Here is a 14,899-nt window from a genome sequence, read left to right as displayed (position 1 = left end):
AATTAATAAATATATATTATATTAGCAGAGTCCTAATTCTAATCCCACCGCTTCCAGTTCCCGCTTGGAGTAACCGTTGGTAATTATTTTTAATTATTTTTAATTTTATGATTAATGAAATATTTTTTAATGATGTTGTGATTTTTTTTAAAAACATATTAGTGTTAAAAAAATATATGTAAAAAAAAAAAGTAAAAACAAAAAAAATACCAAAATAACTAACAGTAACTCCAAGCGGGAGCTACCAGCGGCAGCTGTAGTGCCACCCAATAAGTATCTATGCTTTTTTTTTTTTGGCTGCAAAGTATCCATGCTTTTAGTTTTGCAGCAAACCACGATCTTGAATTTTCATTAATTCTTTGAACAAGCATTTAAATAAAAATTAATTGATGCGAGTGGGATGACAAAATTCATGAACAGTACTACAGTAACATTGCTCTAATGCTTTTTGTTTTCTGAAAATTAAGATGAAAAAACATACCCTTAAAGTCAAAACTCAAATTTCACATAGAAAAAATATATTTGCATACCTATTTTGCTGCTTGCAAGTTTGGTGTGTCGATACATATGACATATTATTATAAGTTGGGAGTTGGGGACCCCTACATTCACCATATGATTCAAGATAAGACCATCCATAAAGATGGTTTTTGTTGGCAGTCCTCAAAGTCAAAGAGGGCCTGCCCAAAGTTTCCATGAGAGGCTAATGTAAATGGGGTTACACTAGTTCTAGATCAATTGTTGCGCTTGAAGATGGTCTTTTATCTCCAACTCCCTAAACTTAGAGTGACAAGTATGTCGACTTGAAATTTTAGAAAAAAACAATAAGACAGGTGATAAGTATGTCAAATTGATCACAGTTTTACAAGGGTTCATAAGGCACGAAGAATCGTATTGGCATTTGGGATCCACGCGCCGGTAGTGGAGGGTCGTGGATGGTGTAGTCTTGAAAACTTAAGACCAAGGAATCGAATGGAGCGACACGTGTGATGATTATAGTTTTGGCAGTTGATGACACGTGAGACCCATGTGCTACTTTGGGTGGCGCACAAGGCTCGTCCATCCACCGTTTTGCAGCACCACTTCTTGCAATTGGCAGCTTGTAAATTCAATAGTAAGGCCGTGTAATTAGTAGGTGGCCAAAAAGAGATAGATCGGCTATTTTCAATCTAAAAGAAGAAAAGGAGCTCCTTCCCCGCTCAGATCCGCTCTTTTTTTGGATTGAGAGAAGGGGATTACAAGAGAGAGGGTTAGTTTTCTTAGATAGTCTCCTCGTTGCTCCTTCCACTAATTTTCGCAGTCCTTTAAACTAACTTTTCCTACAATTTGTATCCAAATACCTCAGACACTCTTAAGTAGTACTTTATCCGTCTTTCACCAATTAACTATGGATTTCAGTAGCTATTAAGAAGTGAAATGAGATTAGATGAGACTTTAGTAGCTATAAAGAGATGTTTGAGAGATGAGAATTTTTTGAATAATAGTAAAATAGTTTGTAAATAATAGTAAAATAATTTGAATTAAGTACTTATTGAGTTTTGGGAAAAGAGATGCTTAAAATAATTAAATAAAAAATATTATAAAGTTAAAATATTATTAGAATATAATTTTTTAATATAATTCTTATTTTAGAATTTGAAAAAATTAAATTATTTTTTTATAAAAATTTGATAAAGTTATAATAATTAATTTAAAAGTATTTATATTTAAATAATGTTTATAAAAAAAATAAAATATAATAAAATAAGATGATGTGAGATATATTTCGGCACAAAATATATTTTTATTTTCCACAAATTCCATTCACAGCTCTGGTTTTACTGGCGTTGTAGTACAGCTGCAAGCACAAATTTCATTCACTGTTTTACTGACTTCGAGGCAGAATTGCTATCTATTTTTTTTTTTAATTCTAATTATTATAGTCCGCAATTTGCTAATATTATGTTCGGCAATATGTTGTTATAATGCCTATTTGTTTAGTAGGCTAGTCAATGTAGAAAAAGTAATTTCTTACCTACTCCAAATAATCCAATGCCGCTGTTCTAAAAGAAATTAATTCTTTTCACTCACTCGATCATTTTATGTTGCACAACCAAGGAAAGAGAAAATTCAAACTTTTTCATGCAGAACAACCATCCAAGGAGCTTACATAAATGAAGGAGCACCCGCAACAGAAATAATTGGTTTGGATTAAGGTGAGTTGAGATGGATTGAGATAGTTTATAAATAATAGAATAAAAATTAAATTATTTATTATATTTTGTGTAAAAATTTAAGAAAGTTATTTTGAGATTTAAAAAAATTGAATTGTTTATTATATTTTGTGTAGAAATTTAAAAATATTGTAATGATAAGATGAGATGAGTTGATGTGAGTTTTGAATACAAACGAAACCTAATCTAAGTACAATCGATTTTAGACTCGTTGTTATCTCATAACAAATAAAAAACAAAAAATACTATTAATTATATTTTATATCTCTTTAAAAGTATATTCACACTATAAGATTCATTAAATTATTAAGAGTCACTTACTACTAAATATTGTAATATCTATAGAAAATTAAGTCATATTAAATTTATTGTCTATTTATTTTCTCTATATTTTTGCCAAGTTCAATCTCTTAATTTTTCTTATAATCTTATAATCAATTTTTATAGGCTGATTCAATTGAAAAATGTTGTCTATACTTACATAGTCAGATGTGCTGATGTATCAGCTATTAAAAATTGTGAAAATTTTAAAATTTAAATTCAAAATTCAAATAAAAAAACAATGATAAAATAAGGTTGTCACTCAGTACGTATAATATTGTACGTATATGTAATAACACTACTCAATTTTTACCACTACCTTATTAAAACATTCTAGTTTGAAACTCATAACAATCAATTCTTACTAAAAGTGGATATATTGGTATCTCAATAGAAATTTTGGATTCTATTTCGAAGATCAGCATTATGACGATGCTAAATTAGATTATTAAATATAGTGAGATGACCAAGGTCATTTGGACCAATGTTATAAGACCTGGTCTCCAAGTGAGAGAACCAAGTTCGAACCCCCCCCCCCCCCCACTCCCTGTATAAAAATAAATAAATTCACTCATGAATACATCAAACCAATCAAATGTTTCATATGAGTTTAGATCCATCATCATGATCAATATATTATAGTTTTATAAAATACAATGTCTAATTTCATCATGGGCTAAGAAGTATTATTTAATAACTTATAAGAAACCATGCTTTGGATCTTCTTTAAGTTGGTTTCAATAATACCTAAATAACTTCAATAATGCAGCTTATGGACTATAGAGATTGGTTTTCTACTTAAAAAGAATAGGAACATCTCCTAATGGTCTAAAACAAATAAAAGCAATGGGCTATATAATAATCCAATTTTCTAATTCTTCTTTTATCTTAATGGAGTGTTAAAAAATATTTTCATTAAAAAGCACACAATTTAATATAGATAATATACAAGGTTTCAATTGAAATTAATACTTGTAGCTTTCTTAAATGGTAAATTGATCATTTTGTTTCAATTGGAATTTTTAGACCCTGTCATTTTATAAATAACCATATTGGTCACGCACTCTGTCACAATTATATTATTAAAGCATTTGAAATACCACACCAATACAACTTAGTTTTGTCGAGGGTATGGATGTAACGGATCCGGTTTGGTCTGGTTTTGGACAGATTTCGAGACCGAACTGGTATATACTGATTTTACATTTTCAAAAACTGATATCGCACAAGTTACCTCCTAAACCGATACTATTAATATATATAAATATTAATAATACACTAATACTATTAGTATATAGTAATACTATTGGTATAGTACTATTACTATATGTTAGTGATAATATAGTTATTAATATACTAATGTATATTAGTATTACTAATATATTTATCAAAAGGAATATGTTGAGAATTTATTAAGTCATAAAATGTAATTAATATATTTTTTATATTAAAAATATAAGATCAAATAAATGTTCATGTTTAAGATTAAAATTTTATGTTATATCCCGTTTAAGATTATAAATTTTATTATAAAAATTATATATAATATTAAGAATTAATTAAGAATATATAAATATACGAACCGGTCCAATCCGGTTCTAAAAAATATAAAACTGAGATCGGACCTGTTATGACTGATTTTTAAATGGAGGAATAGGTCCGAGCCGATTTTCGATTTTCTAGTTTATTTTTACAGCTCTAGTCGATGGTGGCTTTTCTTATATATATATCTATATATATATATATATATATATAATTTGGACAATGCTAGGGACTGTCTAGCATGTGCGACATGTGCTCCTAGTGCACTTTTTATTTATTTTTAAACATTTAAATAAGAATATACACATTTATTAGTAGTCATTTTCTTAATTATTAAAAAAAATAATAAAAAAGTAATTCCTTTATTAAAAAATCAGGGGGCAAAATCAAAGACTACTTAACATTTTCCATTTTATTTTTAAAATAATCTCTCTGTTATTTTCTTTTCTTTAAGGTTTTATTTTTAAAAACTTAAGGTTGTTTTTTTAAACTCTAGGAGTTTTTAGTTTCATATTTAATATTTTAATTTGTTTTTTTTTTTGGTTTTTAGTTTTATATTTTTTTCTTTTTTGGTTTTTTTCTCTAGTCAGATTTTTCCTATTTAATTAATTTTTATTCAAATAAAACCTTGACTCTATAAATATTTTTATTAAATACCAAGTTAAATATTTAACAATATTGATTTGAAACTTCTAACTACACAACGTAGTGATACTTGATGGGAGGACAATAAGGGCTTGTTTGGATACGTACAAAAGTATCAAAATTTTCAAAATCTCATTTTCAAGTATCACTCAAATATAAAATATTTTTCAATTTAAAATTTTTAAATTTCTCATCTAATTATTATATAATCATTATTAAAACACAAATATCATTTCAGTTTTTATAAACTTTAAACAAAACATAAAAATTAATACAATTTTTACAAATTTCAAAACAAAAAATAATATTAAAATATTTTTACTTTATAATATTTTTATTTAAATTTTTTTTCTCTCATTTTCAAAATCCCATAAAACATATTCACTCAAATTATTTCACTATTCTTCACAAAATCTTGAGACACTCTAAGGGCTATCTCGTTTGAACACGTAGAATATTTTATAATTTCGTAAATAATAGTGAAATGTTTGAGTTAACATATAAATATCATTATTCATAAAATTTACGATGGAGAATGATATTATTTATTTTTAAAACTCTATAATTCACGGTTTGATAGAAATAAGATCATGCATCGGTGTAAAATATTTTTAAAAAAAATATTGATGATCATCTTTAATTTTATTCTTTTTAACATGATATATTTTAAATGATATTGAAATAAAATGATGAATTTGTACAAATATTAAAATATTTTACATTAGGAAAATAATACTATGCCGACTGAGTTTCGTCTCTCAATTTGACCTCTCATGTATTTTATTTATTTATTTTTTTAATGATTAAAGAAGTAATTATTAGTGAATGAGTACAACTATTCAGTTCTATGAGTTTGCCCCCTCAAACTTACCACTAGTGCAATTATACTTTTTTCTTTCAATTATTTTTTAAACATTTCTAAACACTCTTTTAAAAATAAAAAAAATACACTAATTCACTAATAGTTATTTTATTAACTGTTAAGAAAAATAACATAAAAAATCCAAACAGTAATTTTGAGGAGACAAATTCATAATGAATTGATATATTTTTAAAAAATGTATTTAAAAAACATTTAAAAAAAATAAAACCAATACAAATGCACTGGAGACACTCTAACTATGAGAAATAATATTTATAATCGTAGAGTATAAAAATATTATATAATTTTTTTAAAAAATTAAATAAATATAAGATTCAGGTAAAAAATTAAAATAAAATAAAATTTAACAACACACTCCGCTGTTTTTTATTACATAATACTTGCCAACTCTACTACTACCGTAGCATTACTTCTCTAACTATACTGAATACCGACCTTTAGATTAATCCACGTAAGTGAAAAGGATAAGATGGAAAGTGGCATGGCATCTTTATGACTGAACGCTCGTTTCGGAGCAATAACTATGCCATGTTCATGGACAGTGGGGACACCTGAGCATGTCTATATTTATATTATCCCCTTTAGGTGCTTGTCTGCTTTATTTTCATCTCTACAGCGCCGCAGCCAACCTTCTCTCTCTGTGTGAGCTTCAGCAAATCTGCAAATGGATCAGTCCTGACTCCTGAGCAGTCCTGAACGCTGTAAAATCATCAGATTTCTTTCCTCTTTCGAAGTTTTCCCCTTTCACTTGGCTCTTTCCTGTTATCTCTGTCCCTCTCGGTCTCTCTCCATTCGTGGATCTTCCATTTGGATATTCTAATGGGCTGCATTTTTCTTCTTTCTTTTCAATAAAGCTTCCTAATCTTTTGGTTGCTAGATGTAAAATCCATTCGATGTATTTTTTCCAGCTGTAATTTAGCATTTCTGCAGGGACGGTGATTTATTCTTATTGATTTTTCTTTTGATTTGAGATTTATTTTTCAATATTTTTTCTCCACAAAACCATTTGATTCACAGAGACATTTTTTTTTTAATTCTTCATTTTTAGTAATTCTTTTGGGGGTGTTTCCAATTCTCATCGCTTTGTAGCTATTTGGAGGTTCGAATTTTTTATTTGATCTTGAGCTCCGAATCACCATGGATCCTGAGAGGAAGAAGGTTGTGGAACACGTGGCGGTCTCGACCTTCCCGGACGAGGTTCTGGAACGAGTCCTGGTTCAGTTGAAGTCCCACAAAGACCGGAGCTCCGTCTCTTTGGTCTGCCACAGCTGGTACGACGCAGAGCGGTTTTCACGGACCCACGTGTTCATCGCTAATTGCTACTCGGTGACGCCGGAGATCGTGTCCCGGCGGTTCCCGAACATCCGGAGCGTGAGTTTAAAGGGGAAGCCCCGGTTCTCGGACTTCAATCTGGTTCCTCCGAACTGGGGCGCCAATATTCGGTCTTGGCTGGTGATGTTTGCGGCTAAGTACCCGTTTCTGGAGGAGCTGAGGCTCAAGAGGATGACCGTTACCGATGAGAGCTTGGAGTTTCTGGCTCTTTCTTTTCCCAATTTCAAGGCTCTTTCGCTTTTGAGCTGTGATGGCTTCAGTACTGATGGGCTCGCAGCCATTGCCACTCACTGCAAGTAAGTACTAATCCGTTTCATCTCGGAATATGCGTCATTTCTTAGTAATTCTATCATTTGTTATGATTTTGGCAAAGCATAAATTTTGCTGTTTACGACTTTTATATTTGGAAAATGTTATTTGTCCATTGGTTTGCTCCTGGTCTGACCGCTCGCAGAGCCATTGCCATTGTGTGCAATTATTACTTTTAAAACTTTGTGACTACTTTTTGTTTGCGTCAATTGAGTTGATATCTTTGACGTTTCTTGTTAAGAAACTAAAAATAAAATTTGGGATAACCCAGTTGTAACAATTGCATAGTACTCGTTCATCATTAAAAAAAAAAAAAAAAAAAAATGACTGTTGGGCTTTTTGCGTGTAGCCTGTTCTGTTTTGTGGTGGCTTGGTTTGCTAACTCGACCTGACAAGAATTTGATTTTTTTTTTTTTTTTTTTGAATTTTCGACGAGGCTTAGGTCATGAACAGATTGAAGTGAATCAGGATTTTTTTTGACCCGTTTTGAGCTCTTGAACCAACCTGACCCGATCCACTAATGTTTTACTATATATATATATATATATGTATATGTATATTGTATATTGCATTATTTCGGTACGATGTTCTACCACATTGTATCTTTGATTTTTGATTTGAATAAAATCCTATATAGCTCCGTGGATGTAGACACGTTTTTGAACTATTTTTTAGTTTACTTTTTCTCTTATTGTTCCTAACAACTGGTATCAGAGTCTGATTTAGATTTGAGTAAGAATGATGACTAGAGAAGAAGTAAAGGTGTTTGGAATCGAGAAGTTTTTGGGTATTTGAGGATGCAAATCAATGATTATCTCTACGGGAAGAAACTTCATCTTCTTTTGTTGGGAAAGAAGCCAGATAATATGGAAGATGCGGGCTGGAACCTATTGGATCATCAGATTCTGGGGGTCATTCAGTTGACTCTATCAATGTCGGTTGCACAAAACATTATCAAGAAAAAGAACACTGTGGATCTTATGGCGACCTTGTTTGGTATTTGTGGGAAGTCGTCGGCTAAAAATAAGGTGCATTTGATGAAAAAGCTTTTCAATTTGAAAATGACAGAAGGTATACCTGTTGCACAACATCTCAACGAGTTTAAAATTATCACAAATTAATTTTCATCTGTTGAGACTAAGTTTGATGATGAAGTTCGGGCATTGATTTTGTTGGCCTCATTGCCGAATAATTAGGAGGCCATGAGAATGATTGTGAGTAATTCTACTGGAAAAACGAAACCAAAGTATAATGATATTCGAGATTTGATTCTTGTTGAGAAGGTGTGCAGAAGAGATTCTGGTGAGACCTCGAGTTTGGATTTTACCCTTAATATTGACACTCAGGTAGAGGACATGACAGAAACTCAAACTCAAATAAGGGTAGGACAAAATCGAAAAATAAGAGCAAAAACAAGTCAAGGTCTGGGCAACAAAGTACTTACTGGAGTTGTGGCAAGATGAGTCACTTCACAAGAAATTGCAAAAATCCAAAGAAGACTGAGACCTCGTTTAGATGTGGAGATGAGATGAGAAATCTATAAATAATAGTTTTGGGATATTTTTAGTTAATATGTTTTATGGGGTTTTGAAAAATGAGAGAGAAAATTGAATAAATAAAGTTAAAATATTATTTTTTATTATTTTTTTCTTTTGAGATTTAAAAAAGTTGAATTGCTTTTTGTATTTTGTTTAGAAGTTTAAGAAAGTTGTAATGATTAAATAATGATTAGATGAAAAAGTTAAAAATTTGAAAATTTGAAATTGAAAAGTGTTTATGTTGGAATGATATTTAGATGTTGAGATAAGATAAGATGAGATGGGATGGGTTGAGACCATCTCAACATCTAAGCAAGGTAGAATGATGCCACAAATGTGATAACTGAGGAAGTACAAGATGCTATACTTGTAGATCATAATCCGGTTGATGATTGGGTTTTGGACTGGGAGTTTCATTTCACACTTAACACTTCATGCAGAAATCATGCATTTGGCTCTTTTGTATTTTGTTTTTTATTTCTTTTTGACATATCATGTGATGCTGTAGTTACCCACTACACTGGGATTATGTGTCAAAATGCTGAAATTTGTGGTTTAAGTCATGCTTGAACAGTTATGTCAATCATATTCACGAGGATTGCGTTTTACTAGGAAGGGGTTGTTGGAGGGACACCCATTTTACTTCCATTTTTCCTTTTTTTGTTTTTTTTTTTTTTTTTTGTGTTTTTTTGTTTTTTTTTTTGTGTTTTTTTTTGTGTTTTTATTTTTGTGTTTTTTTTTTTATTTTTGTGTTTTATTTTTGTGAACGGTAATTCTGCATTTAAACGAACACATTCAAAATGATTTTAATGGGGAAAATTCTAAGTGTATATTATAATCTCACTCTTATCCTATTATGATTAGATATCATTTTTCATCAATTTTGAATTTCGTCTTTAAAAAAATAAGAGATAATCCAAGGGTGTTAGAAAGTGCCACATTTATCAAGTAGGATGAAAGTAGAATGGTCGTATTTCTCTCTTGAAAGTTATCTTTTATCCTCTCAAATGATCATTTCTTTTTTGCAATATTACCTCCAAATTTAACCCCTCAATTTAAAACAAAAGTTAAAATTTAACTTATCTTTGTGATCTGACTTTAAGAAATATGAAAAATAAGCCCTGTATGAATTATGTAAAGAAATGATAGCTTGGTGGATAACTTACAATTTCATATTTTTTTTATAAGTAGTTACAATTTCATTGTTCGGTGGTATGTATAATGGAGAAGTATGACGGATAAACTGTAATTTTTTTTTTTTTTTATGTAGGATTTTCCAATGTGTACAGACTATCAAAGTTGTATTTATTATTATTATTATTATTATTATTATTATGGGTAGAAGAGAACAATTGGAGGTGGGTTCCCTATTTGAGTGTGTCCATAGTAGCACTATACTCGCTGGGAACAGACAAGAGGGGTCTAGACGGTAGGAAGAGTAGGCTTCCCCTCAAGTCAGGTTTGAGCCTTGTTTAGACCCCATACTCATTAGGGAATCGTTAGGAAGCTATAGTAGTATTTAAAATGAGTATTTAAAGTGACACATCCGAGAAAATAAATAATAACAGTTTATGCACATGTGGTACTATTACACACTTGGGCGCGTCCATGTGTGATGCATATGATTAAGATTTATTTTCTTTCATTGAGATAGGATGAGGCTTATTGGATCATAATTCGTAGATGTTACAACTAATATTTAAAAGACAATTAATTGAGAACGACTAATTAAAGGTGCAGCCTGAATGGTCATGTTCTTTCAGAAAAGTAAACCTTTTCAGAAAGATGCCAATTTAAATGAGTTGACCTTCCAATTTGAAACTCTTTAAAGCCATGTTCTAAATGGAATCTATCCATTTCAACTTGAAATGGGCAGAATCCTTGTCCATAAAACTAAAAATAGTCAAGTAGATGCTAACTTATTTTTATTCTCTCATTGTTTTCTATCCAATATAAAATTTCGTAAAGAGAAATACAGAAACTTCAAAATTTGTCTATGGTGACTTTGGTACATTGTGGAAGTGAAATGCTTCTAATCTTGCCATAAACTCTTTTCTAGTAAACGTAATTCTACCTTAAAGATTTTCAAATCGAGCCTCAAAGTTGTTTTTAATTTCTTCTTACTGTTTACTAAATAATTTTGAAAGTTAGTTAGATCAGCTGGTGGCATATATGTTTAGGCTTCGTTTGGTTACACAGATGAGATGAAATGAGAAATTTGTGAATAGTAGTAAAATAGTTTGAGTTAAGATATTTTATTGAATTTTGGAAAATGAGAAGAAAAATTAAATAAAAATATTATAAAGTTAAAATATAGAATATAATTTTTTAATATTACTTTTGTTTTGGGATTTGAAAAAGGTTTAATTATTTTTTGTGCTTTGTTTGGAAGTTTGGGATAGTTGTAATAATTAAATGAAAAAGTTGAAAATTTGAAATTGGAAAGTGTTTGTATTTGGATGGTATTTGGATGTTAAGATGAGATGAGATGGGTTGAGACCATCCGTGAAATCGAACGGGACCTTAATGTATTTAATTGGTCGTCTGTCACCTGTGCTTAGGGCATTATTGATTGAGGATGAGATCTTGCCATTACATTCACTTATGTGGTCTTATATTTATCCCCTTTTCTCAAGATAAATATTTATCCCCTTTTTTCGCCATATGGCTAAGGATGCAGTTTATTTTATTCATTGACTATATTTTGCTTTATAACTATTATTAGCTGTTTGAAAAAATCTATTCATCATTTCAACTCCTATCATCCTCCTATCATCCCATGATGTGGCATTAAATGATAGGTTGGCAAGTGAAATATAATAAATAATTTTCAATCACCTAATGCCACATCATAGGATAATGAAATGATGATGGAAGTTAGGATGATGAGTAGCATTCCCTCCGTCTTTTTCTCCAGTTAAATCGAATATTTGGACCTTGGAGTATGTCTTTATTGTTAAAATCAATGTTTTGCTCCATTTCCAAAAGATAAAGTTCTATATTCTGATTTGGTTACAGGAATTTAGCCGAACTGGACATACAGGAGAATGACCTCAACGATAAAAGTGGCAGTTGGTTGAGTTGCTTCCCTGAAAACTTCTCCTCATTGGAAGTACTAAACTTTGCCAATTTGAGTAATGACGTTAATTTTGAAGCCCTTGAGAGACTAGTTAGTAGGTGCAAATCGTTGAAGGTTTTGAAGGTCAATAGAAATATAACCTTGGAACAATTGCCAAGGCTGCTTATTCGTGCACCTCTATTAACAGAACTTGGTACAGGCTCATTTTTGCAAGAGCATCCAGCCTGTCAATACTCTGAGCTTGAAAATGCCTTCAACAAATGCATGAATCTAAACACCCTCTCTGGTTTGTCAGAAGTTACAGCCTTGTCTCTCCCAGCTCTATACCCTGCCTGTGCAAATTTGACTTTCATGAATTTGAGCTGCGCTGCTTTGCAAAGTGGTGAACTTGCTAAACTTCTTGTTCATTGCCCATGTCTTCGGCGCCTCTGGGTAAGGAACCTGCTGTTTGCCATATTTACTAGGCATTTCATTTTCTACAGGTTAACTAGCACAGCAAGGAGAAACATAGAAAACTGCGAGAAGTATGTTTGACATTGTCATGATCCACACTTGATGCATTTCACATGCATTGCAAAGACATTATAAATTGCCTCTAATGTTCTTCATTGATCTCAACTGTGAGTTTATTCTTTAATAACTGCACTGTGGAGTATGATATAGACAACAAAAGTAAGATTTTTGGTCATGGTAATGGACACCTGAACTTGTTGGACACTGCGAGAAAGTTGAATAGGAATGTTCAGAATTTTTAAAACTGGAAACCTATTGATGGAGGTTATACCCATGTTATTGCCGTCTCATTTTCCTGGCAACTTTCTCAGTAAGGTTGACATTCCAACTCAGGTATGATTGTTCCAATCTTTAAATAAATGTTAAAAACAGTGGTGCTCAATTAGCAATGCCTGCATCATCATTTTTGAATCTGTGTTTTTTCTTTCTGGTATAAAGTCTGTCATGGCTGGCATTTAACTGATGAGAAGCATGATTATCCTCAGCTGTAGTTCAGTTTATTATGATTGCGTTCTCAAAATTTATAGTTTGTGCTGCCCTCTTAATCAAAATGCCAGAAAGCTCACTGCATGTTGCAAATGCAAGTAATTATGAATTATTTTGTAGTTCTAATGGCTTGGAGTTGCACAAGCGACATGTTAATTACATAAAGCACCGTGTTTGATGACATTACAGCTTAGGAGGTTATAAATAAAAAATTCCTGATACAGGTCCTGGACACAGTCGAAGACAAAGGTTTGGAGGCTGTTGGATCCAACTGTCCTCTGCTTGAGGAACTTCGTGTCTTCCCTACTGATCCATTTGACGAGGATACTTTCCATGGAGTGACTGAATCTGGGTTCATTGCTGTCTCGTATGGCTGCAGGAGACTCAGCTATGTTCTCTACTTTTGCCGCCAGATGACTAACGCTGCTGTAGCAACCATTGTGCAGAACTGCCCTGATTTCACTCACTTCAGGCTTTGCATAATGAATCCATGGCAGCCAGATTACCAGACAAATGAGCCCATGGATGAGGCTTTCTGTGCGGTGGTGAAATCTTGCACTAAGCTTCAGAGGCTTGCAGTTTCAGGCTTATTGACTGACCTGACTTTTGAGTACATTGGGAAATATGCCAAGAACTTGGAAACCCTGTCAGTTGCTTTTGCCGGCAGCAGTGATTGGGGTATGCAGTGTGTATTGGGAGGTTGTCCAAAACTGAGGAAACTTGAAATAAGGGACTGCCCATTTGGGAATGCAGCACTGCTATCGGGTTTGGATAAATATGAATCCATGAGATCACTATGGATGTCTGACTGCAAAGTAACAATGAATGGGTGTCGAGTGTTGGCAAAAGAGATGCCCAGGTTGAATGTGGAGGTGATAAAGGTTGATGGGAGTAATGAGAGTCAAGCTGATAAAGTTTATGTTTATCGTTCTGTTGCAGGACCAAGAACGGATGCCCCACCTTTTGTGCTCACCCTCTGAGGTATGCAGAATCCATCCATCGTAAGCTGCCTCTCTTACACTGTCACACACTCGAGAAGGGATTAGAGTGCAATTACCGCCTTGAGCTGCCTAGAAGAATCTGCTTTGTCGCCTTTTGGTTTGCTTTTGGTCTCCCTATGTTGGCTGTGGTTCAGATTCCTCTTTTGTCTTTGGCAATGGCAATATTCAATCCCCATCATCTACTACTTAATAGTTGTCTTTCATTAGAAAAGTTGACATTTTTAAAGTAGTTGTAAAATAATTGTGCCTCGTTTGGTTATACAATTCAGATGAGATGAGATGAGATGTTTTGTTGAAAGTTGAATAAAATATTATTAGATTATAATTTTTTAATATTATTTTTATTTTGAGATTTGAAAAAGTTGAATTGTTTATTATATTTTATGTGGGAGTTTGAGAAGTTATATTGATGAGATGAGATGATATGGTTTTGTGTATCCAAATTGAGCGTGGATCATTTTTTCTTTTTAAAATACCATTCTAGTGCAAATCGAATGTCTTTTATATCTATTATACTCTATTAAAACCATGGATTTGTTTATATCAAATCACATAATCTGTTTGACTATTTTTTTTATTAGTATTAGTAAATGAACGAGTTCTTCTATTTGTAAGCCGATTTGTAGAGTACATAATTCACATAACTTATATGACATCATTTAAATGACAAGATTTGATTTGTAAGATATTTTAAAATTTTTCATTCAAATCAAATCATGTCATGTGAGTGCTTTGCTAAGTGTGTTATCTACGTCGGCTTGTAAATAAAATGTTTCTAAATAAAAATTACTTTTATAGAGTGATTTCACCCACATCATATTTATAATATTATAAATAAGAATTAGTGAATATATGTTTTAAGTGTAAATTACTAAATGAAAAATAATATGCTTAATTAAATTACTAATATTTTTTATTTATTAGTAGCCTTTTAGTTTTTCTAATGCATATCTTTTAGGTTTTCTCAACTTTTATGTTTTTATTTTTGTAGCTGATCTTCTAGTTTTATAAGAGCATCCACATCTGGATGAGCAAAT

The 14,899-nt window shown here is 31.6% G+C and overlaps 1 protein-coding gene across 1 annotated transcript; it reads left to right on the top strand.

Annotated features, from left to right (window-relative positions):
- The first annotated feature begins 6,198 nt into the window (after window positions 1–6,198).
- Window positions 6,199–14,187, top strand: LOC121267732 (protein TRANSPORT INHIBITOR RESPONSE 1-like). The gene is made up of 3 exons (XM_041171756.1): window positions 6,199–7,232; window positions 11,802–12,294; window positions 13,086–14,187. Exons 1-3 carry the CDS (start codon window positions 6,742–6,744, stop codon window positions 13,839–13,841), a joined length of 1,740 nt encoding a protein of 579 aa, XP_041027690.1. The 5' UTR covers window positions 6,199–6,741; the 3' UTR covers window positions 13,842–14,187.
- The last annotated feature ends 712 nt before the right edge of the window (window positions 14,188–14,899 follow it).

This window comes from Juglans microcarpa x Juglans regia, chromosome 5S (assembly GCF_004785595.1).
Source record: "Juglans microcarpa x Juglans regia isolate MS1-56 chromosome 5S, Jm3101_v1.0, whole genome shotgun sequence".
NCBI lineage: Eukaryota > Viridiplantae > Streptophyta > Magnoliopsida > Fagales > Juglandaceae > Juglans > Juglans microcarpa x Juglans regia.
Note: the sequence above shows the minus strand (reverse complement) of the source record. Positions and strands in the feature narration are given on the sequence as shown.